The following is a 25,623-nucleotide window of genomic DNA, read 5'->3' as shown; positions in this document are numbered from 1 at the left end:
GAAGGATTTTCACATAAAACCTGAGAAGAATTAACACAACCTCTGCCAAAAACATCTTTTATAATCTTTTAAACATAGGATAACTTCCATCCAAGGCTGTATGGAGTTGCACCTATTTTTAACTTCAGTTTATCAATAAATACCAAACCCAAACTAACTAATATTAATTGAAAGATGTGTTCTGTGTTTATCACAGAATCCTGGAAAACCCTACAGCCGATACCATTTGTTGAAGTCTACAATGCTCCTGGGGCCCAATCAATGTGGACATCATCCCACTCATTGTTTTAACCACACCTTTAATAAATAATGAATATTCCTTCCACACAATCCTAAACTATCTGGCCATCATTTAATAACCTTTGATATCCTATAACCTACTACATGCCATTAATTAAAAATATTTTCTAGATCTGTAGCTGCTGTAGCTTAATCTAAAGAAATAATTCCATGCCTCAATATAACAGATCAGTCCTTTGAAAACTTGTCTTACTTTATGAAGTCGTTATTCTTTATTCTATATAACGCTATTATGACTGACTCAACACATCCTAAAAAATATCCAAAGACAAATGTAAGAATGTTTGTCAGAAATTCAAATTTAAATCATGAACCTGTTTTGAGTGTTTGTATTCTGTTCAAGATAAACCAGTTGACAGTGTGTGTTCATGAATGAAACAGCTCGAGGCAGAAGGAAGCAGCATGTTGTCTTTATTTCTGTTGCTATAGCTTAACCAAGTCAGCATTCATGATACAGAGACATACTGGGAAGCTTCAACACTTAGTACTGGAACAAACAACAATGAGGCAGAGGACTGAAACAAAGTCAGATAAACTGAAAAATATCAGAAAACAATGGTTTATGGCACTCATTTTGAATTTACACTCTTAATAATATTGCTTTTAAAACAGTTTAAAACTCCCTCGCTCATTGTTGTTATAACATATTCTATGTTCACTGCATTTAAATATCAAATATATTCCTTTACTGATGTATTTACGTTATTGCTAACATTGCACATACCTAACATTAAAGATATATTACTTTGATAATAGCTTTGTTCAAAAGTACAAATTTCACAGAAAATAACAGTCCACGTTTGGCAGGATATACTAGGGACAGAGTCAGCTTCAGGACATGCACAAGGATTCCATAAGAGGGTCGGGGAGGTCGGTGGGGCTTAAGCAGGGTCTTCCAAAAGATGAGAGATGCAGGAGGAGCTGTCACTCACGCCTCATAAGGCCTGTCACACATGCATTCGTCACGGATATTTTAGACATCAGGTACAATCCATTATTCATATTTTGTTCTTATTAAAGCTAGACTACAATACTCCAATCCATAAATAGGAGCTTTACATGCCAACAGGTACAATTTGCTGAGCCGCCACCAGCCAATCAGCACTGATTCAGTACCCTCCAGTGTTCAAATGAAAATAGCTTGACAGACAGGTACAGTAGTCATATTACACACACGCGCACACATACACACAGTTATATTAAGAGTGGTAGACATAGATTAGATGAATTACACACGACTACATATGTATATGTATTTCACATTCAGCAAATGATAATGCTAATTTGCTACAGCAGTCCTCCGAGATGCTATTTTCATTCATCTCAGAAGGTAGAGCTAATCCTATAACCAGAATGTTGGCGATTCGTTCCCAGTCTCCCCGACTCCGCACATCGAAGTGTCCTCGGGCAAGATACTGAACCCTCGGTGTGCAAGAGATGTGTGATAGAGATAGAGCTGCACATTGATGCACTGTATGAATGCATGTGTGATTGGCAAAAAACAATGTACCGTAAAGCACTTGGAGTGATCACCAAGACTAGAAAAGCGCTATATAACCATTAGACCATTTAACATTTACCATCACAGAAATGTATGAAGTGGATTGTGTTCTTACAAGGCTATAACTTATGTGTACAACAAATGGATTTAATGTGAACAATTAAAGTAAATTTGGTTATATTAAATTATATAACCGCACATGGATCAATTGCACTGTAATTATCTCGTGCAAAATATCTTTTTGGAACCAGTTTCAGGACTTTAATGCTCTTTAGTAATCAAGCATAGTAATTTACTGCCCTCTGGGGGCACAGAAACGAAGAATTTCTGAATGTCAGGTTTATGTTTTGTACAGCATTTGGCATGTTCTTCAGCATTTTTGCACAGCTTTCTCTATACAACTGTGTATGATTGTTAAATAAAAGCTGAAACTGTCGAACCAATGCAATAGAGATAAATAGCCTGGGTCTTGAGCTGTAAAGTAAAAAACCTTGAGACCATTCTCTGAGGTAAAACATATAAAACCTCCTATCAAACCCAAAATGAAGTACGGTATAGTAAAATAAATGTTTTCGTTCAAGTATAATTCTTTCTACATATACCGGTGCCATAGTTTAAGCTGCGACTTACATACAGTTTTATATGGAAAAGTTATGTAATGTATTTCTCTGACTGTCCTTTCATCTTCCAATCCCATCACAACCACTCCCTCTGCCCCATCCATCTTCCCTCTCTCCCCTCCTTTTCTGTTTCTTTCTCCTTGCTTTGTCTCTATACCCTTTCCCTTCTATTTTCCATCCATCCATTGTGTCCTGTTAGCTGGCAGGCCAGAGGCTGAGCCAGCACTCTGTCACATTATCGTGCTGCTGAGTGAATTACTGCGTCTCCATTAGATGAACGAGAAAGCAGGAGTATGGAGTGAGATGGGAGAAGGGACAGGGACATTGCATAGGGGGGAGGGGGGAGTGATGCAACGGAGAGATAGAGGAGTAAAGAAATGAGAAGGATGAAGAAACGTTTGATACTGGAATAAGAAATATACTGGAGGGGGTTTAAAGAAGAGAAGGACATATGACTCTAGTGTGGGAGATGGGATGAAAGAATGGAAAGACAGGAGGAGGGTGGGTGGAGGTTTATTAGTGATGAAGATGAAAAGGACAGCCAAAGTGAAGAGTGACATTAAAGAGGTGGAGGAAGGAGAGGCAGAAACCAGGGCAAGGGGCCTAACAACAGGGTGGGGATAGAGCGAGAGCAACAACTGCAGGCAGAGAAGAGGAGTGTGGTGGTAGTGGGTGGAAAAATAAAAGGGAAGAGAGGAAAGGAATAGAAAGGTTAATTCCCCTTTGTGAGATTTAAGGGGAATTAACAGAATATGGAAGAAGACATTTCTAAGACTGAGGTCATGCAATTAGATTTGAAAACCCCCAAAGTTTTGATTGTTCATAGATCATTTTTTCAGTTCTACCTAAATTAGATTTTATTTGTATTGCCAAACATAGATGTCTAAATGCTGCCTGCTGTTTACTCCAAACCAAATACTAATACAATTTGGGTGATTTGGGGAAATAATGAATTCATTGTCGATTGAACTATATTGAGGTTAAAGCGGTTGATTTGTTAAAATAGGAATAGTTTACATTTTTGACATTTTTGATATTGTAATACAAGGAAATATTATCACAGATGGACATACAGTATATAAGTATATTGGAATTATTTGAGAGATGCAATGTATTCTTTTGACAGGACATTCTTAATGCTAACAACAAATGGCACGGAAAAAAAGGTTGTTTAAGTCCTCCATATAATATCTTTAAAGCAAAACCATGTGACTCACATATGATGGAAATGTTCCAATGTTTTCTGATGGTGTAGCCAAATGATGACCTGATTAATTTGGAATCATCATTCAAAAATATCTAGCCCTGTATAAGAAGCTTTGTTTTTGTATCAATTACATCAGTGGGTGAGTTTACTGCCTTACTTTTAAGCAAAGCGAATTTAGAGAAAAATCAGATTTTACTTGACTCTCAGCTCTTAATGCATTCTCCAAATTTTAAAACCTTTTGAACTCATGCTCTCACTCCCCCCTTTGGATTGGTGTAGCATATAGATATATTTAGATTTATATATTAGACATTTTCAGTTCCTCTGCTTACCCCCTTTTGTCCTATTTCTGTCAATCTTTGCTGATATGCTGATAAGACAGTGACTTAGGCGGTAGATATGGCACTACTGATAGAAACAAGGCGAAGGAGTGCAATACATCGTCCATTCAATTTAAGGTTCCTTTTTCTAATGTAATGTGGATTAGGTAGCTATCATTTGGACTGAATCTACAGCAGAAGTGGACAGATCTAAGTTATAAACTTACATGTCACATCAATGTATTTTAGAGTGGTTTTCCAATACTATGCAGAGTTTAGTGAGTTTGAGGTTACTATAAAGGATATTCTTACTACCTCAAAAGACCCAGATGCCAACCAGGTGTAGATTGCCATACAAGAACAAGAACAGGACTAAATCGAACAGGTCATGATATTACCATGAAGACGAGTGAAATTTAACCAGCAGTTAGGTAATGTCATGGGCCTTTTGAGATGTTGATAACTGAATAGAAACTGGGAGGCTTCCAAGCAGCACACATGCACGCACACACACGCACAGCTATTTGCAGCTATTTGCAAAGCTACGATTGTTAGGACAGTGCATTGACTTTCATTCATTGTGGACAGCCTCAACAACCACACATACACACACACACACGAGGTAATGACATATCTTTGACATTTACATTTGTACCTCCATGCAGATGACAAGTGCCCTCATAATCATAATTTCAATTAGAACACAAAAACTCAGAAAAAAACCACATATATAAATAGTATAAATAATATATAAGGTCTCCAACGCAACAGAATACAATCAAATAAAAAATTGAAATGAATGAAATTAGATTTCACTGAGGGGCTATTGGAGAAATTGGCCATGACCTGGTTTACAGCTTCCCCCCTCCCTGTCATTCTCTCCTCTCTCGCTCTCTCTCTCTCTCTCTCTCTGCTGAAGCTCTCAGAGGTCAGTGCAGCGCTCCTGCTTGCTGTAGTGGTCAAACTGGCTCTTCCAGTGCATCATATAGGAGGACCAGCGGTGAAATTCCACTTTCCACTGACGCTCTGCCTCATCGATGTTGTCTAGGAAAAGAAACACAGAGTCACCGAAGGGAGGTTATTAGTTGAGCTTATACTGACCTAATACTATTTTATGATAAGCTTCCTAAGGCACAGGTTATTTGTGTTTGGATCGGCTCCAACCTCAACATGGTGGGTTTCACTTAGATGTTCTGAAGGGAGATTCCAGGGAGGAGAGTAGTGTGAGGGTATGTTTGCATGAGAACGTGAAATGGCAACTTTTGATCCCGACCGTGATGGACTCCAGCTTCCTCCCACAGTCCAAAGACTTAAAGGTTGGGGTTAGCTTAATTGGATACTCTGAATTGACCCTGGATGTGACAGAGTGACGTATTGTTTTGTAAGATATGCTGGCAACCAGAACAAGGTGTACCCCGCTGACCAACCCTTAAAGGACAAGCGGTGTAGATTATATGGACGGAGAGATGTTTGTGTCAACCATTTATTTATGATTTAGCCCTTATCATTAAACTAAGAACCTTTCAGCGACACCAAACGGGATGTGTGACTGTGGAGCATTATATTCAGTATAAATTTCCCATGTTGAGTGCAAACAGTGTTTTGAAGTAGTTCTTACCAGTGATGTTCAGGAGGCGAGGCAGAAAGCGGTTCCAGAAAGCACACATCTGGTTCCTCATACCTTTGTGGATCTTCAATGGCTCAGTGTTGAGTCCCACATGTTTCTGCTCGCTGACAGTGAACAGAGGCCAGCGCTTCCTGGTATCTAACAGCCCATCGTGATTCACATTTGGATTTCTGACACAGAGGAGAACGAAGGGGGAGATAGAAGAGATACAGTTACAACAAGGAGAAATATTAGTAAGATATTTGTAATGTATCATTGGCAGGCTTATTCAACAGCCCTACAACCACATCAATGCAAGCAAATTCTTGGTTCATGGTTCAGTGAAAAATTGCCACATAACCTTGATATTACTATATAACTATTTTTGCATGCATCACTATTGATATTAATATTAATCGAAGGTTATTGTTTAATATATGTTACAAACATATATCAGCTTATTCCACTTCTGATTTAAAATAGTGTTTAGTAAAATTGTTTGTAATTTAATATTGACTACTGTTTTTTGTGACATCAGCGTTTTGTTTTAACTGGAGGATGATACACCAACTAAGACAAAAGCAAAAATATGTTTCCCCAAAAACATTTCCCCATTTGAGAGCAGGACATTTTATTCATCATCTCTCCATATGACTTTCTATTGGTAGGGGAATTTTGATAGACTTGTTGCCCCCCCCAAAACAGATTAGAGAACATTACAAAATCTGAACATGAAATCAATAAGTCCTGCTCTCAAACTAAAAGACCACACTCTAAAGATAGGGAAAACCCCACCCAAAGAGACACTACTATTGACGATACTTGATAAGATTAAAAGCTCTCACTCTCTAAATATGAAGAAGCAAACATATTGATATCATTTTTTTCTTTTTTCCAGTTCATAATTTTTTTTTTAAGTGTGATTCAACTGCCCACACTGCCTCAACAATTGCTTCCGGGAACACAATTGTTAATTTTGTATGTATGGTTTAATAGAAAAAATTGATCCTGAATTCCCTCATCTTTTAGAGCTATTGGAAGTATGTTGCGTTGTACACAGGGAATACAAATCCCTCTCAAAATGTTTAATGCTGAATTCCATTTCCAATTTAATTGAACATAAGCCGTTTTAAGATATGAACTCCGGAGGATGACTGCACAATTGGGTGCAGACTTTCTCCAGAGTTTGCCCTTCACACATAAAGCACACAGCAGGAGATTCTCCAGTCAGCCTTGAGGTTAGCGGTGGCAGAGCATGCAGAGGAAGGATGTCACGTTTAAACTCCGCTGTAGAGATAAGATGTTTTAGTATCACCCCTTATCACCAAATCCTGAGGTATTTGTCTTTTCTATTTTTCAGTTTTGCATCCGTTGCATTTGAGTAACAAGCATATCCACCTGCTCGTGGTCAGTCCCCCATGAAGATCTCCTTCTGTGTTCTCCATTACTTGAAAGAATTTTTACTAATGGGCCGGACAGAGAAGCTTAATTCCATTTCTTTTTTTTTCACTGCTACACAATTTTGAGACATCTTTTATGTTGCTTGTTTGAATGGTCCTCTCAACACTTTCTCACCCTCATTACCTTCCACTGAAATTCCTTCTTCAATTTCAGTGTCAAAGGAATGTCTTCATTGTAGATATCTCGCACCAAGTTTTTCGAAAGTTTTCCCTCCATGAAAGCATGAATGTACGGCTGTTATTCCTTTCTCTCCCTGCCTTTAAATGTATTATCTATCTCTCCAAGTCTAAACATGGAGGGCTTATACTCCAGAACAGAAACTTAATGTAACAATCCATGTAAAAGTTTTTGATAATTTAATCAATGATTTCAGTGTTTCTTTTAAAATGATCCCTTTTCCCCTTTTGGTCCATATATTATTTTTCACCTAGCCTGGCCAGAGGTCGACGTTGGCCCAGATGTAACTCTATGTGTTTCTGTATCTCATGTGGGCAGCATAATAGTATTCTCTGAGATTAGTAAACAAATCTGTCTCACCCAGTTCGTGCAAAGTTGGCCCAGTATCTCATCATTCGTCGGCTCAGTTTCTCCTCATCTAGAGTATAGTTGAGCCTCTTCTCTAGTGGTAGACCAAAGACAAATTCAATCTCATAGCCATGGATTACACCCATCCACTCGGGCCAGGCAAGGTTGGATGCTCTGTGGTCGAAAAGATAGAGGTACACCCCTCCTTGAGGAGCAGGTAGAGAAAAAGATTAGTGTTTCAGTTTACAGTGATGTGAAATCGCTGCAGATATTAGTAAAATTGCCTCCCCTCAGTAAATCGCATATATGTTAATGCCATACATGTATAAATAAGAAAATACAATTATTAAAATGCATATTCAAAATGGTAATGCACTTTTATTTAATGAACCTCAAAACAGAAACATTTTAATTGTGGCAAATATGTTCCAAATGGGAGTTGGACTTCGCCAGCGTTGCCTTTTGTCAAGACGTGGCTTTGGTGAGGAGAGTGTCCAGCTTGGAAACCTTAGCATTGCCTCCCTGCTTTTCGTGGACGAAATGGTTTTGTTTGCTTTATCAGACAATGAACTCCGGTGTACACTGAGGTGCTTTGCAGCCGAGTGTGAAGCAGTTCGGATGGGCATCACCACCTTCAAGTCCGAGGCCATGGTTCGCTGTCGAAAAAATCCGTAGATTGTTCTCTCTGGGCTGGGCATGATTTGGTGCTCCAAGTGAAAGAGTTGAAGTATCTCTGGGTCTTGTTCGGAAGTGAGGGAAAGATGGGGCACAATATGGAAAGGTGGGACAATGAGATGACAGCAGTAACGTGGTGAAGAGGGAGCTGAGCAGCAGAGGAAAGCTTTTGATACACCAGTCAATCTTTTCTCTGTCTAGTGACTGGGCTCTTACCACCTCCACAGGCAGCAATCATGGTGTGATCATCCTTGTTTTATCTAATGTCGCCTGTTTTGTGCATTTCCTGCGAACTGAAACACTTCCATGTTTGCACATTGTCTGATGGTTGAAAACCCAGTGTCCCGTCTGCACCCTTTTGCTTTGAATTGAGATCATGACTCTCTCTATCACAAAGTTTATTTTTAAATAAATGTTTATTGCACTCAGTGACCTGCAACAAAAAATATAATGTCTGTGTTTTCAGGCAGCAAGAATTTCCCATGACGTTTTCTCTGCCGTAACAACTTGGCTTTCACAGTCTACATGTTATAATTATAACAACAACCAGGATGCGAGAGCCTTGCTTGCAGCTTTCCTTCTTATTTTATTTTATTTTATTCCCCTTGATGTCAGATTACTGACATTGAAGGAAATGGATGACAATAACCGGTCTGCGGAACCGGTTTTAAATGTTTACTAACAGAAAAGTTATGCAGCAATAATTTTTTCAATTTCCAACTCAGTGGCCTTGCCTTATTTTGTGTGGAGAACCCCCCACACACATATATAAAAAGGGTCCTCATGATCTTTGCTGCCTCTGGCCCTACCCACTGTGCTGATGCTGGCAATAAGGCCCTCATTGTTGTTCTGGGCCCCCGACACCTGGCTCTCTTCCTGGAACTGACCCTTCCACCACTCTCAATGATCCTGGACAGTCTGTCTCCTAGAATATAAATAACATGTCACAAAATAATGAGTCTTGTTGTTCAACACGACAAGACTAATGTCTAAATGTGAGAAGGCTTTTACATCGTAACTCCTCTCTCTGAGCTGTCTTTGCCTGATGACGCATTTCCAAAAGCACTTCATTACGTTCTTATATAAACTTGCATTTGATATCACTGGGGTCCTTATTCTTACTTACTTACTAACTTATACTTATCGTTTTGGTGGAGGGTAAAAAGATAAGGTTATTTACAGTAGCAGTAGAGAAGCAACACCTATTAACCGAGCTAAAGCTAATAATATGCCAAGTTAGATTTTATTTTTATTAATCATTTGCTGTGAATATGTAAAAGTTCACAACATTATGAAGCCGAACAGTGAACATATATAACAGCCTTTGGTGTAATTTTGTCTTTTTTCAATTAATTAAGAATTAAAGAAAATGCACCATTTTAAATGCAGTAAAAAGAGAATTATGCACTTAAAACCTAGTTGTTTTGGATAAGTAAATCTTACATACTACTGAAACATTACTACATTATCATCTACAAAAGATCACGTATTTTGGTTTGAAAACCTTGATTTTTTTTTTATGTAACCAAGCATTCTGTGTCATAAATAAACATCTGACATTTATATATATATAAATGTCAGATGTCTCTCTGTGACTCTCTGGATAGGGGCTACGGACCCCTCTGTCCCCCCAAATGAAACCTGCCCCTGATTCAAAATGTGTTGTTTTGGTCAACTGGAACCAATGGTAGCTAAACACTTTAAATGCATCTAAAGTGTGGACATTGTAGGTGCTGTGTACCTAGAAGGTCCATGTTTTCGAGATACCAGTTAGGTGGGGTGAGTCCAAATTAGGTAAATAGGAGAAAAACATAACAAATAACTCCTCGCTTACTGGAATCAGGGGAGTTGTTCTACTACGCCCCTGTCACGATTTAGCATCTGTTGCGTTCTGCTGTAACAGTAGAGGAAACAAACGGAATGTAAAGAGGGATTAAAATAGCAACACATGGCGCTTTGCAGTTCCATAGTGAGTGGTAGGATTGAGAGACCCAGTGTCTACGGATTCTAGTATGGCCGAAAACATTCAGATGCCTGGAGGAACACGAATCTGTGCACCCATACTATTCAGATGGTACTGTTGAGCTTTGTGGGCTTTCCTACACTCCTGACATTCAAGCTAAAAAATGTCACACATGTGCCCACTATTTCAGAAGTAAGACCACTATTTGCCAAAGGCATATATGTTTGAGAGTGAAATTAACCATGACAACATCAGCGCAAGATACAGTAGTACTTCAAAGAAAGCCAACAAGCTATAACCAAAATAAACTCACAGAAAACAGAAACAACAAACAATTCCTTCCCTCCCATACACCCCATGACCAAGGTGTAACAATGACCCCATTCGACAGGTCTCTGGACTATCTATATGCCAGCTGTGGATTGGAGGGTAAAGCGGGGCAATGGAAATGAAAGCTGACTCCTCAGATGTCACAAAGCTGCATCCTCTTGACTCCAAAAGCTCTTCCTTCCCACACCAACATTGAAGTCGGTAAAGATATGTTAAGACCATTCATTGTAAGACAGAGTCCCAATCTGACAAGTCTGGTGAAGGATGTGTTCATGTTTGTGTAAGTAATGAATCCTGATGACAAAAGACCGTGGTTGTTCTTCAAGTTTGGGCTTAGCTTGTAAGGTCCAGATTGCTCTGTCAAGAAGGAGCTTCTCCTCTAAGTTGAGTACCTTCTGGAGGAGAGTTGATGCAAATTCAGTAGGTGAGGTACATTTCTGGTCCCCCAGTAAGCCCACCAGCCGTATGGTTTTCCTCCCATTTGGCTTGGAGATTGCGACATCTGTTTGGTGGGACTTACATAAGTGTAAGTACATGAATGGATGGATGGACATAACCCATGCATGTTTAATGTTGATTAATATGGTAATAACCTTTAAAAAAAAGTTTAATAAAATATAATACTGGCCGATTAGCTGTTTGAGAGCACAGCGCCAATTGAACTATACTAGAAGTCGCTTGCAGGATTCACCATTTCTCTACTCATAAAGCTGCAGATTAAAACCACATTTCTCTACTGGTGACAGCTGTGGTAAATGGAACACACAATCATATACTGTATCTTACCTTGTAGGTTTGCTCCACTGTTCACCACCCCGGATCCAGCTGCTCCCATGTTAGCCTTAAGGGCATTGTGCTGGGCATAGGAGCGAGCAAAGTGGGCCAGTGGGCAGATGACGTTGTGGTCGCCCACGATATCATCCATGGCATCGCGATTCTTGAACCCATTATTCTCATCCATCCAGTCAGTATACTGTAGCACTACTGCCTCCAGGCCAATATCATTAGCATGTGGTACGCTGAGCTTGACCCCTGGCAGAAAGCAGTTTAAAGGTGATATGTAAATTGTTATCGTTTTATTTTATTAGACATATCCGTGGTTGTAATTTACTTGATTATCTCTCACATCAGCAGAAAGATCACGGAGAACTGTTTAAGCAATCATATGAACAATTAAAACATTGTGTGACTGTTTTGGGGTAATTTCATGTAATGATAGCTTATTATTTAGGTCAAAAGTCAAACTAAAGTAAACTTTAAAATTGCAGATGTTTTTCATATTTGTAATTTCACTAAAGAAATTAAAAGGTCTTCGCTGCACCCAATACTTTCATATGGATCATTGACGTGAAACAATGTCTCACATGTAAAACACAACATGTGACAAAGATTTCAGAAGCTACTGTGATCTATGTTGTGACAGAAGGGTCAAATCTATGCCCCTTTTTAAAAGAGTTACTTACATAAGAATAACTTCATTAATTAATTTATATCCATTATATCTAGCTGATTGACAGAGCTTCACCTTCCATGAAATCCTCTCTGGAGATGAGGCTCTCATTGTCCTTGCTGAAGCCCGGTGCTCCGTACAGCAGGAAGTAGGATCCCTCATCCTGGTTGACCCCAAGGAGGATTTGAGTGTCTTTAAAGTTGCCTGAGCTGAGCATGGCCTCTGGAGTGTCAGGCAGAACTTCACCATCCACAACAGGCACAAATGGAAACCGGAAGAGGGCTGACCATGGCAGAACCTGTTTAGAAGAGGATGACAAACCCAAATTTACCACTGAGTTGATCTGAATGACTGTGACATGATGTGCAAACACACAGAAGTCAGAATGTTATGACTGAAAATGGGTAGTTTCTAGGGGCTTCACAGACTACTTGATTAGTCAACTAGTTGACTATCAAAATTCTGCATTCTGACTCTGCTCAGTGATTATGAGGATTTGGGCCTCACTTGCCAGTAGAAAAGTATTGAATGTCGACACCTGCCCAGAGAAAGCAGGAATCACCCAATCCTGCATGATGAGCAACCCGCTGGTGTGGTGGGCATGCAACTATATAGAATTCTCCTGTTTGGTGAAGATAGCCAGAAGCTCCCTGGCTATCCCAGCCACCGGTACACCAAGAAGGAGGATTTCTCCCTGGTCGGGAACATAATTACCTGGCAGCGTATAAGCTTACATCTAGCTCACACGGATGCTCTTATGCCAAACTGCTTGGCATAAACTGGGACAGCGGCCCATTGGTTAATGCTCTACTTTCTATTCCCCTCTGTCTACTGTGTTTCTCATGTCAGTCTTGACTTGCACTACCCTACCTCATAGTTCTGGACAGGCATCCCTGCTGGGACCATGTTTTCGAGGAAAAATATATTTGCTAACCGCCAAAAAACATGAGGATGAGATGAAGAAGATGCTATGAGTCAGAGCCAAAAGATTGAGGATGAACATGTCGATGTAAGTAGGTGTATGTAGAGCTGCAAATGTAGCTGACTTGCTACTGACAATCAGCTTTACCTGCCACTCCTGGTCGATGAGTTCCTGTGGAGTTTTATCCCGAAGGCAGTCCACCAACTCAGTGTCATTGCCTCCATTACAGCCAACCAATTTTGCCAGCAGAGTGGCCCGTCTGCGGGCCTCAGCAGGGGTGACTGAGGCCCAGGGTGCATTGGGGACCCCGCTCTGAAGGATGGCGCGAGTGAAGGTAGACCGGCTGTCTGGAGACAGGAGGTGGAATCCTACTGAAGCACCACCAGCACTTTCTCCAAATATAGTAACCTGTTCAACAAGAAAAAAAGAGAGTGCAAAAAGAAAGAACAGGATCTTTTACTTTCTCGATTAGAAACAGAAAAGGCTAGGATAGATACAGTTGAGAGACGTGAAGGAAAAACGAGAATTACTGCCTTCCATTTGTACAAATCTGACAAGATAAGATAATGCAGCAAATGTTTTGAGATCAAATTGAACCATCGAAAAAATGTAATCACTTCATGAATCAGTTCATAAGTCCTTGTGAGACTTTGTGCAAAAGTTGAGGAAATTCCTTCACCATGATTGAGAGCTATCACATCTAAAAGAATGGGAAAGACACATGGCCATATGGACGCACAACCCGAAAACATAAAGCCTCTGGCTACAGCTGTCGCTGGCTCCAAGGCATTATATTAGAGTGAGAAATTCACCTGTTTTGGGTTTCCACCAAAAGAATGGATGTTTTCTTGTACCCACTGCAGTGCCAGTCTTTGGTCCAGCAGACCGACATTGCCAGGAGCCTCAGATGAACCATGCAGGGCTAGGAAGCCAAAGGCTCCAATTCGGTAGTTCATGGACACCACAATGACTGTCTCACTGTGAGCTAGGTAACGACCATCATACACGTCCAGTGAAGAAGACCCACTGTAGAAGCCTGGGAATGTAAAATATCAGAGTAAAGGGATTTTATCATATTCTAAACGATGCACAGACCCTTTGTTGTCTAAATGTTCCAATCAAACTGTTTTCAAGAGCTTCAGAGTATCAGGAAACTCTTTAAAAGGTATAAGTTTAACTCTGCTATTGTGATCAGTCAAAATTTGACCTGCTTTTGAAATCTAGATGTGCGAAACATACCATTGATTTTTATCTGATGAAATGACATACTCATAAAGGGCAAACTGAATATAATAAAGCAAATAATAAGAAAGTGACTTCTATGGTGCTATTGGTTAAATTTGACCCAGAAGTAATTATTGGTTGTCAGAAATACACTTGAGAAATACATAGTAAATGTTGCCCAGCCATCAAAGAAGACCAAAATACTTCCTGTTCTGTTCATCATCAATACAATGGATACATTGGGACTATTTTAAACTAAAAAGGATTTCTACATTTTAGAATAAATGTTGTTTTATGAATAGAAAAGATATTATAATATAGTATAAATAATTAGTAGTAAAAACCTTTTTTAGTGTTTCTTGATGACCCGCAAACACAATGGATGTAAACCATTTTCAACACAAAAGGGAGTTAAGTGGTATTTTCATAGTGTGACTTTTCAAAACTACAAATGACTTTCTTCAACTTCAACTTACTGTCACAGCTGCTCAGTATTTTTGCACAAATAATACCTTCGTATGACCACTGCAGTTATGGTAAAGTGGTGAGAGACGACTGCAGTGTTCTTCATTGTAGATAATGCATTGGAGTATGATACGGAATTCAAATCCAAAGAGTTTGAACAATTTAAACATGTAATGGGAAACTTGAAAGACCCTGAAACTGAAAGTTGTGATCACATACCTCCTCCGTAGATCCACACCATTACAGTAAGATTGTGTGGTCTGGGTGAGGTAGGCACCCAGACATTGAGATACAGACAGTCCTCGTTCATCTCCCTGTTAGGGTTCCACATTTCAGTGCCCTGGAAGCCAGGGAATGATGTATCCACCATCTGGTAGCACGCATTGGGGTAGGCATTGGCCTCGTGTATCCCTGACCATTGACGTTTTGGTTCAGCACGACGGAAACGGCGCTTTCCTATTGGTGGCTCTGCAAAGGGGATGCCCAGGAAAGCAGTCACAAAGCTTCGGTCCGGTACTTGCATGCGGGTTCCACGGACTAGACCGCTACGTGTCTTAACGATGAAGTCTGCCTCGCTTTGGGCGGAGCAGGCAGGGATGAGGAGAGACAGGAGGAAGATTGGGGCTATGGGGAGAAGAGCGAAGGCCTTCATGATGGAGGAAAACACGGTTTCTGTGGCTGGAGCAGCAGTAATGTTTCCCTCTCCAGTCAAGGAGGGCAGGGTCTGCTCTGCTTCCACTTAGATCTACATACAGAAAGATACAAGGGGGTGGGGGGGAGAGAGAGATAATTTGATTATAGATAGGAGAGTGATGGAGTACAGACTGAAAGAGGTAGGGATAAATCAGATGAGTAACGGGATGAGGGCACAGAGGAAGTCTGGAAGTGTCATCACTGTAGATTCAAAAATGTGTTCAGACAGACCAATCCAACTAAAATGATTATTTTTGTATGTGTAATATTTGTTACATATCCTTAAACCCACATTGAAAGTAAAAACATTAATATTCCAAAGCAAGTCTTTAAACTCTGCTTATTCAAAAAAGGTTCCATCCAAGATGTGTGAATCAATCTTAAAATGTTCAAAATAAGTAATAAATATATGGAAATCTGCAACAAAGGATCACGTGACTAGCCAATGCTAAGGCCAGGGAACCTATAAAACACTGAAGGACAGGGAGGGGTTCACATGTCCTAAAACAAAGTGTCCTCGAAATGAAGTCCTACAAGTGCAGAGGCCTGTGATGTCAATTGTTCTAACTACAGTTGCTGATGAAGACTATGAGGTATGGTTGGAAAATTAAAAAAAAATAAAAAGCTACCAAGTAGAACTTTAGATTTTGTAACAGAGCAAATGATTAGATAATTCTCTTAAATTCTTGAATATGAGAGTTCAAATAAGAACTCAAAATGTAATTCTTGATGTAAAAGCAATCTTTTTAGTGACCTATAATGCCTAGTTTGTATAAAAGACTAATAGTCAAACTAATAAAATAGGACAAATGTGTTTCAGACGAGGTTGAATGTCGCTTGAAAGAATAAATGGATGCAAGTGAAACCCGTATCGAATTCATCAAGATGTATCATATGTGAAAATTGAAAAAAGTTCATCAAAACTGAATAATCAGGCACACAGTGAAAAAAGTGTGCAAACTCGTATTAGAAATAATCAACACATTTGATTTACATATTACATCATGCAATTCTCAACACAAGGAAAATGTATTTTCCGGTCTAATTTGTTTGAACATAAGAATGAATTATTCTGAAATATGATATGGTAATACTTTGTCAAGATAGCTACATAGCTGATCAGTTGAAAGCATACAGAAAATAAAGACGTGAAGAGTGTAGGGGAGTTGTGAGATCCCATGATAAGACTTATTAAATATTCAACATTACACAAAGAAAAACAGCAGTCTGACATAATCATTTTTTGAACAGTTCTTGACAAAAAAAATTATACAAACGCGTACATTTTTCTGCTCCTGCCTTTGGTAAATGGTCTGTATTCATACAGCACTTTCGAATGTTGAATGAAAGCACTTTATAGTCCACTTGCTCATTCATACATTGCATCCATGATCTGCCAGTGAACCGAGAGAAAAAAAAGAAAATTTGCTGTGTTCAAAAGACCATTGCCATTTTGACGATTCCACATTCCAGCCTTTAGAGTAGTATGTCACGTTTCAGCTCGTCCACCCGACCCTACTAATCGTCTCTAATCATCCACACCCGATCACGCCAGTTGAGCCAGTATGCCTTGATATAGAATGTCAGATACTGGAAAATATCCGGACATTGGTAATAGCAAACGCATTTACCCTAGCTTAAGCCATGGCTTGAGCTCGTGGATGTAATTTAAGGTCATATTTCATGGGTGAGCTCTGAGAGCATTCAACACATAGCCTTTAATGCAACATTGTCTTCTCCTGCAATGCCATGCCATGTCACTCAAATTGTGGCTGACTTATTTCATTTGTTATGCTCATGTGAATTCCTGTGTTGATTTTGGCCGTTTTCACACTGTGATATTTTGTATTTGCTCAGATTTACTCATAATTACCAACAGTTATTTTTTTGTTATTTAAAAATCGCTGTTAAATACCAAACTATAATATTATGAAAGTAAATTATAATGCAAAAGAAATCTGAAGGGGAAGCTTCCTGTTGACATGAGCCAGGTTAATGAACATGCGACATGTATGTTGACGGTATTTCATCATTTAAATATAAACTGAATCTCTTAGGGCTACTTCCTGTACATATACCATCAGTTACCTTCTCCAATGAAGGGGAGACTGATGATTGAACTTTGACAGCACAATAAATGGAAAGCTACATACATTGACATTATGAAATAAGTGTGCAATTGGTTTGGTTTTAAGCAGTTTATAACAGAATTTAACTTAATGAAGTGACAAAACCTTTACAAAATCTGTAAAGAGTAACAATCATATAAACCAGAGAAAAGCAGTCGCTCTCACATTGGAGAAGCTGTAATCATCTCCCTTGACTTATGGTATTTCGACACAGTGGGAAGACTTGCACAAAAATAAGCAGAGCTGGGAATATTAGTGTTTAAAAAACAAAACTCCTAGATACACCTTCTTATAATGCAACTGGATTTTCATCAGACATCCACCAGTCAGGCAACTAGTCCTATTTTACTCAATGTCACTATTTTAAGTATGTTGCCTAATAAAATAGGCTGTGGATATGTGGTAATGCTAATAATGTGAGACATTTAAATAGAGAAGGCCGTATGATGAACTGGCCAACATTGTAATTGTAAGTCATTGTTCGCCTGAGTGAAGGAACTCTGTATGTGAGGGAGAGAAAGGGTGACATCATAAAAATAGATCTTCTACATACAAGCGAGCTCGGCAGAAATAGCACACACACACACACACACACACACACACACACACACACACACACACACACACACACACACACACACACACACACACACACACACACACACACACACACACACACACACACACACACACACACACACACACACACACACACACACACACACACACACACACACACACACAGCTGCACCCTATCCCTTACAGGACCTCAAAGCTAATTCTGTCACTATGACAACAATATACTGCAAAACATAAACACTAACCTTTAACCTGACAGGTGGGAGACATCTGAACAAGGGCAGTTAGTTTTAATTTGGTTTCACAAGAGCATCTGACTTTAAAGGAAGGCATCAGTGCTAACTTAACAGGTCGTAGCACTATAGCTACTAAACAACATAAACAATAAGTGTTTATCCAACCACCTTTGTAGGTGATGTAAATTATCATTGGCATGGGTAATCCATATTGTTAATCTATTCATGCCAAAGGTCATGAATAGTTGACCTTGGGGATATATAGTTGTTGTTGAGCGAACCTAGTTTATCTGGGCATGTTTGTCTCTGCACCATCCCACAACTTTCTGATTTAGAAGAATGTAGAATGTAGATCTGTTATGAAGCATTTATTTTTATACTGTTCTTTTTCCAGCTATGAGAATCAACTCCTATGATGGCAATACCTTTTCAAATCCAGCTTTATCGAGCAGTGCAATTTCCAGTGGAAGAGACCAGCAAGTCATTGGTTATACTTTTCAAAGATGAGGAGTCCTTCCCCCAAGTATATATGATCTTTTTGTATATAAAAGTTTACAATTTCACATGAAGTTAACCATTGTATAACCATATCTGTGTAACACAAGGTTGGAAAAAGTTATATAGTATTGAAATATTATGTTTGTTTTCGCAGCTTACACTCCATGAGGATTGTAGAGGAGGACATGGAGGCATTTTTTTTAAATGACCTTGAACAGCCTGTATAAGTATTTCCTAATGTAACATTTTAATATTTAGGATTCTCTCCATTATTTAAAAGGTAGGAGTATGTGTTAACACAAGTTTCCGAATGAGAGCCTAAGCAGTTTCTACAGACTATCTCTACTTGGCCCACCTAGTCTAGAAGGAAAGAAAGTCCGGAGGAGTCAATGTGAGAACAGAGCAGGTGATCCTCTGGAGGAATGCCACAGGGCATTCCACAATCATATTCTGGTGTACAAATGCAAACACTATGCTTTCAGTCCCCTGGTTTATGAAGCAGGAGTGCTGTCTTGATAACAACTAACACCAAAACAGACCATCAATAAAAACTGCGGAAGCAAATAAATCTTTGGTTTACATTTGAAATAATCCCACATTTTTAGTCAATGTTTTGTATGCAAATAATATTGTACATGCACAAACAATGTTAAAAGGATATTGAATGGTTAAAATGTGATTTCAGCTTCAGTGGGCTATATAAAAAGAATACCAGAAGATACAGCGTGCATGGCCTGAAAACCGAAATAAAAACGTATCCGAGAACATCTAAGAGCTGCTCGCAAGATTTTTGAATCGCAGGATCACAAGGGGAGTTGGGAAGCCTCAAAGGAGAGACCTTCATCCAGGTGACCCCAGAAGGCTAACAAGATAGGAGATGTCTGTGTAAATGGGTTTTTAACCTTTCTTTTGACAAATAAACCCTGTAATTCAAATTCATACTAGGATTGTGTTTACAAAATAATTTAAAATATTAGTAATATTAGTAATCCAACTGTTTTCAACAGGAATACTATTTCATGCAGTTTTGGGATGTGCCTCTCAGTCACACTAACTTGTGTAATTTAATGTGTATTTGTATAAAATGAATACAGTAAATCTGTTGAATATCTTATATTGTTGCAATTTTCATTCCAGCGTCAACTCAACTGAACAATTTGTTCTAATGAACAATATGAAAATATTTATAAAGAACACTAGTAGTAATAGTAAAACAATTACATTAAATTAATACACATGCATCATATATGCCTTCATTTATCCACAAATGTTTGATGCCTTGATGATGTATATGAAGGCGGCAACTTTATGACCAGGTATGAAACCTGTGCGCTGTCCTTTTGGATCCTCCTAACACAGCAGCTGGGGTTGACAAGATGGTTTCTTTGGCCTAAATGCCTTGTTGCATTTAACAAAATAATGCATAATAGTAGTTATAACCCTGTAGTCATCCCCAGGCTCTACAATATGGTGTAATATAGTGACGTCCTCTAAATACTACCTGCGAATACATTAAAAAACCTTCCTCAAGGTAATACTTGGAGAGGTGTGGTAGTCGATTCACACCCTTTTCAGATCCTGGCCACAGCGTTTCTTCTCCCGGTCTGTAAGTATGTCCCTACAGTTGCCATGGTACATCATGGTCCCCCTGGCACTCCAGCAAAGGGTGGGTCACCATGACTGCACTGATGCATCATCAAAGCATCTAAAGTAACCCTGGCTGCTTAGTTGGGCAGTCCCTGTGCTCCTCGAAACTCATCTCTTGACTATGTCTCTGAAGACATAAAACAAAGGAAAAAGACAGATAAGGCTGTAATGTTTTTTACTAGGCATATCTCAAACTATAATCTAATCCCTATAGAGTATTCATATAATTATTCAGTGGTGTCACTGATGTTTTAACGCAATGACTCATGTGCACCACACACCTACATTACACATTACTCAGTAAGATGCAAACACTAAGCTGCGGTATAAACACCACTTTATGTCAAATCGGTCTAGTTGATATCATGCACACCACATAGGATTATATTAAATATTTGTTTTATGAATACAAACCTGTGTTGCTTCAGTTCAGTTTGTAGTGCTTCAATCTCTCCTCTTCCTCCCTGCAGCTGCTGCTGCTTCAGGAGCTCTCCCTCACCTCACCCTCTGCCCCTGCCCGCCTCTCTGTCCTCCTCCTCTCCCTCCTCCTCTTCCTCTACACTCTTTGCAGCTCAGTCTGTAAATGGAGAGAACATATATATCCTGCTGGCACCGTCTCACCGTTGTCTGACTCTACAGTCCAATTAAATATCTTGTTACTTTAGCTTGCAAAATGTGAGAGAAGACTGATTGATCCTGACACAGGAAGGCCACCGTGGTTCAGGGGCTGGGAGTTCAGTTAGTTACAACATAAACTTCACCACTAGATGCCACTTAATCTTACACCTTTAACCACTGCAAGAGTGCAAATTAGCTTATTGCCCTAATCTATTTCCTTCAAATGTATCAGTACTTGCCCTACATGTAATAACTTCTGAAGCTGTGGCCAATAAAAGGAGGATCAGGTAAATACAAAACAGACGAGGAGAAGGTGGGAAGAGGATGAGAGCAGAGTAAGACACTGACTAGACGGGATGTGACGGGGAGGGGGAAAGTGTGTCACTTCTTAAATTAGACTGAGGAATTTGTGTATGAAGTTCACATGAGGATTGGTTTCACTGGGGGTGGGAGCAAGTTGTGTTTCTAAGGATAAATCACTCTACAGAAAATAAATAAATAAGTAATTTTCCGGAAATTTGTCTCCAGTGCTGAAGACATGTAAATTCAGAATCGATCTTTAATCAGCCAGGGATAGGGATTCATTGAACGTAAGAGACAGTGCTAGGTTGCGTTATTGTTTTAAGCCCCTTCTATTTGGTCAGATTCGGTCTCCTGGGGCAAGTCTTTATATGCATGCCCAAAAAATGCTTATATACTTACATTGTGCGTACGGAGCAATGTGGTATGATTGACACAGTGAACCAGGTGAAGTGAAGTTAAATCAGGTTGTAAAAGTATGCTCACGTTTTTTTTAACAATAGTGCAGTGGTTAGGCTAGTAGCTAGTAGTTGTTAAGAAGCAACGGAAGCTGTCTCTATGTAGTCTGTGATTATCTTATATGCCATGAATATGGTAAACTCTTAAAATCGTATCTATTGTCGGAGACAAACCAGCCTCTCTCGAAAGTGATGCCTAAAGACAGTATCAAAGCAGCACTCCAAGTGGCATGCCAAGAATTTTGATGAAAACAGTAGGGATATTGGTCGGCTGTGGCATTAGTTGCAAGCACTAGTTAGCACAAGTAATATATAAGTTGTAAGTAAGTGTAATAGCTGTAAGTGCTGCCACTTGTTGCAGTCTATCTAATTTAGTTACTCTACCTAATACCTCAGCATTCATATGCAGTTGTTAATGAACTTTAACCTAAATTTGAGCTTCCTCCTGACAAAGATCCCACTCTGGATCAAAACATTGTTTAATTTAACTCTCTCTGGCACAGAGTTGTATAAGTATGCAGGCTTTATTTTGTCTCTGCAAACACCCAGCCATCTTTCTGGCTGAATGTTGTGGTGCTAGCTGAAATGCTAGTCCTTCTGTCACCTTGTCAGGCTTCAAAGAGTCCTCACCCACGCCATCATTTTCCAGTTCATCTCCTATAGGTTCCCACATATTGTCTCCAGTCCTGCCTCCTGAGTTAATGTGCCAGTGCCATCACCCTCTGGCTGAGACACCTTGTCTTCATCTTAACTGGTCTCCTGGCTACCTCCAGATGGGCTCTGTCTTTGCTTTCAGCCTCTTGCTCAGTCTGCACCACCAGACTCCAATCCTTCTTCAGGGGAGATCGAGCATTTGTCATTAGCCTCCTATTTGCCCCACAGGGTGATCCAGCTTTCCTGTAAGCTTCCGGCTTGCCCTTCAGAGAAGTTGCACCTTCATCTTTGTCTTCACCAACGCTGTCCACAGCAGTCCTGTCTTCGACAACACCCTCCTTACCATTGGAATGTTGTAGATGGTGGAGAAGAAGCTCTTTTGAACTAATTTCTATCCAAATCCGAGGATTTTCTTTCCATTACCACTGCAGTGCCGTAAACAGAACCCCAAAAAGGAGGATAAGTTGCAATTGTCGGGAATGTGCTGCTGACGTGTGTTCAAAGTCACTTACATTAATGAGTCTGGGCCACCACTGCGAAAGTGCGCTGGTCGGCTGTTTATTCAAGTCTATTAATATCGAACGTATCACATGTCCACATCGCACCAAATTTGACACTACACTTCCTTGTGACCTTAGTACACATGCCAAACTACAAATATACAAACAGACATAGATTTCTGAGAGATAATGCACAGCCCCCACGTTGCAAGGATCTGGACACAATTCCTGGAGGCTGAAAACATCCCAGTTCTTGCATTGCCTGCATACACACCACACGTGTCACCTATTGAGCACATTTAGGAGCTTTGGATCGACGTGTATGAAAACTCCTGCCAATATCTAGCAACTTCGCACAGCCCTTGAAGAGGAGTGGAACAGTATTCCACAGGCCACAATCAATAAACCGATCAACGCTACGTGAAGTAGATGTCTCTCACTGCATGTAGAAAATGGTGGTCATTCCAGATGCTGACTGGTTTTCTGCAACTGCTGCCCTCCCACAAAATACCCTTTGTGAAACTGTAGTTTGTTGCTCAATAAAAGGTCTCTCTTCAAGATAAACTGTATATTTAAGAGTGGCCTTTTATTGCGACCAATCAAAGTCACGTCTGTCTGGTCATGCCTAATAATCAGCATATTTTCATCAGCAACGGATTTGAACAAATTTGAGAACAAGATTTGAAAAAAATAGATCTTTTACTTTTACATATTTTTCTTCAATTTATGAAAAATGGGAACGAAAACAAACGGGGAGCATCTCCATTTGTGTTGAGTGCAGTGACCACAATTTACTCAAGGTGTAAATGAGTGCAGCCAGACTGATCCTCTGTGCCGTCTAACCCACACACACTAAGCACCCAAGCCAGTACAGTTTATATACACGTATCTTCAGTCCCACATTGGTGCCTGAAATACTCACTAATCAAATTGGATGAACCCACAACTGAAAACAGCCCTTAACAGATTCGTGTCATTTGACTTATATCCACTAAAATGCTGAAACCTTCTTTAAATTAAAGTATACATTCATGAACCATTCTTAAACATTTACATCCTCAGCAAACCTGCAACACTGATAATACTTTGGCAGTCATTCCATTGAGAATGCAGATAGGGAATTTACACTGCCAACTGCCCAAATGCATTTTCTCGTAACTTACAGAAGTATCCAATACTGGCTCCGAAGGCGTGAAATGGCAAAATGACTCTGTTTAAATCATAAAAGACACAAATACATCACTCACTAGCTGCGCTTCAGCTTTTTTATCCTTTGACTTCAGCCAACATGCAGCCTCCTTGAAAGCATGACTGTTATGCAATATGAGAAGAACACAAGAGACTATGGAGAAGATATCGTATCTGCAACCACAAACGGAGCTGTTTACCTGAGAGATTTAACAGAATGCAAGACAACACTGCTTCTGTAATGAGATCATTGTTGACATGACACATGGTATGCAACTAAACATGTACATGTGCCTCTGATAGCAAATACTGTTAATAACCTCACTCATTAAAATATGTGTGCATTTAATAATGCCGAGTCAGTCAGTGCAATTAACCATTTAGCTCATGATGCAAAACACACAATATTCCTAGACATGGATTATGAAGGAGTATTTCCAACATCTATGATTTCAGTATTTATTTAACCATGAAAAACTTCAGAGGTTTTCCACAGTGTTATGGATATCGGATGCTGCGTGTGCATGTTTGTGTGAAAGAGACGTAGAGACAGAGAAAGCACCTCTTACCACTTCACTCCGTTTACGCGTTTATTTGCAGCATGTTTATTGCCTCGAGAGACAGAGTCAATTAAATCAATACAATTTCCATAAAAACCAAATGTTACGCGGTTATATCCGTGCCGAAAATACACACTGCGTGTGTCAAATCGAAAAATTCAATCCAATCGTATCCATGAGCAGGGGAGCTTTGCTAACAAGCAGGGGAACGTGGAATTGCCTGAATGTAAAAGGGAGATTGGCCTGACGCTCTGCCATGTTGGAGAAAAGCACGCAGCCCACAATAGGCTGGCCGGAGAAACAGCTCGTAACCATGGCTATTGGTTTGCTACCATGCAGCAAAGATCCATGGGCATCACACCATCACCCTCACTGGGATCGGTGGTGTTTTATTACTGTGCGATACATAGATTTGATGCGGTATGGATGGTGGCAAATGCAGACTGGCTGTTGAGATTCATGCTGATCATAATGACAAATTAAAAAAATTTGCGAGTGACACTGGCATCCCATACAGGATCGGCACCAGTATGTCTTACCTGACTGCCCCCTGCAAAGCAAAGCTTAAATCGACGAGCAGTTGCCTTCACGTCTTCCTTACCTCGCTCTGTTGGGTCCGCAGACAACGACACGGGACCGGGGTCCGGGGCTGAGCTGAACTGTGTCCCGAAGGAGAGGTGTCCGGCCGGCTGTCAAAGACGAAATGTCGGTAATGCCTCCTCCGAGCAGCGGCGGCTTTCTTCAACATTCATTCAGCCAGACCGTAAGGCAGTGACGGTAGGGGGAGACTGCCGCTAATAAGTACTGCATGTAAACATAGTACAGACAGGAGTCTCGCGAGAACACACCCCTGTTCGAGTCTCCTGTCAAACGGAATGGGTCTGTTCCAGTTGGACCGGTCTGACTGCGGCTGCAGGGGCGGAGGAGAAAAAAAAGGCAGCTGTCAAATCAATATTTACCTCAACAACGGCCGATTCTTAAGTCTTTCGACTTC

The 25,623-nt window shown here is 40.0% G+C and overlaps 1 protein-coding gene across 1 annotated transcript; it reads right to left on the bottom strand.

Moving 5' to 3' along the window:
* Positions 1-694: 694 nt before the first annotated feature.
* Positions 695-25,407, bottom strand: ache (acetylcholinesterase). Its single transcript, XM_053416633.1, has 9 exons — positions 25,231-25,407; positions 14,789-15,314; positions 13,693-13,916; positions 13,028-13,288; positions 12,034-12,256; positions 11,295-11,540; positions 7,553-7,745; positions 5,567-5,745; positions 695-4,992 (listed from the first exon to the last, which is right to left on the bottom strand). Exons 2-9 carry the CDS (start codon positions 15,219-15,221, stop codon positions 4,871-4,873), a joined length of 1,881 nt encoding a protein of 626 aa, XP_053272608.1. The 5' UTR covers positions 15,222-15,314; positions 25,231-25,407; the 3' UTR covers positions 695-4,870.
* Between the last annotated feature and the right edge of the window lie 216 nt (positions 25,408-25,623).

Source organism: Pleuronectes platessa, chromosome 23, assembly GCF_947347685.1.
Source record: "Pleuronectes platessa chromosome 23, fPlePla1.1, whole genome shotgun sequence".
In the NCBI taxonomy this organism is placed as follows: Eukaryota; Metazoa; Chordata; class Actinopteri; order Pleuronectiformes; family Pleuronectidae; genus Pleuronectes; species Pleuronectes platessa.
This window is presented reverse-complemented; position numbering and strand designations above follow the sequence as displayed.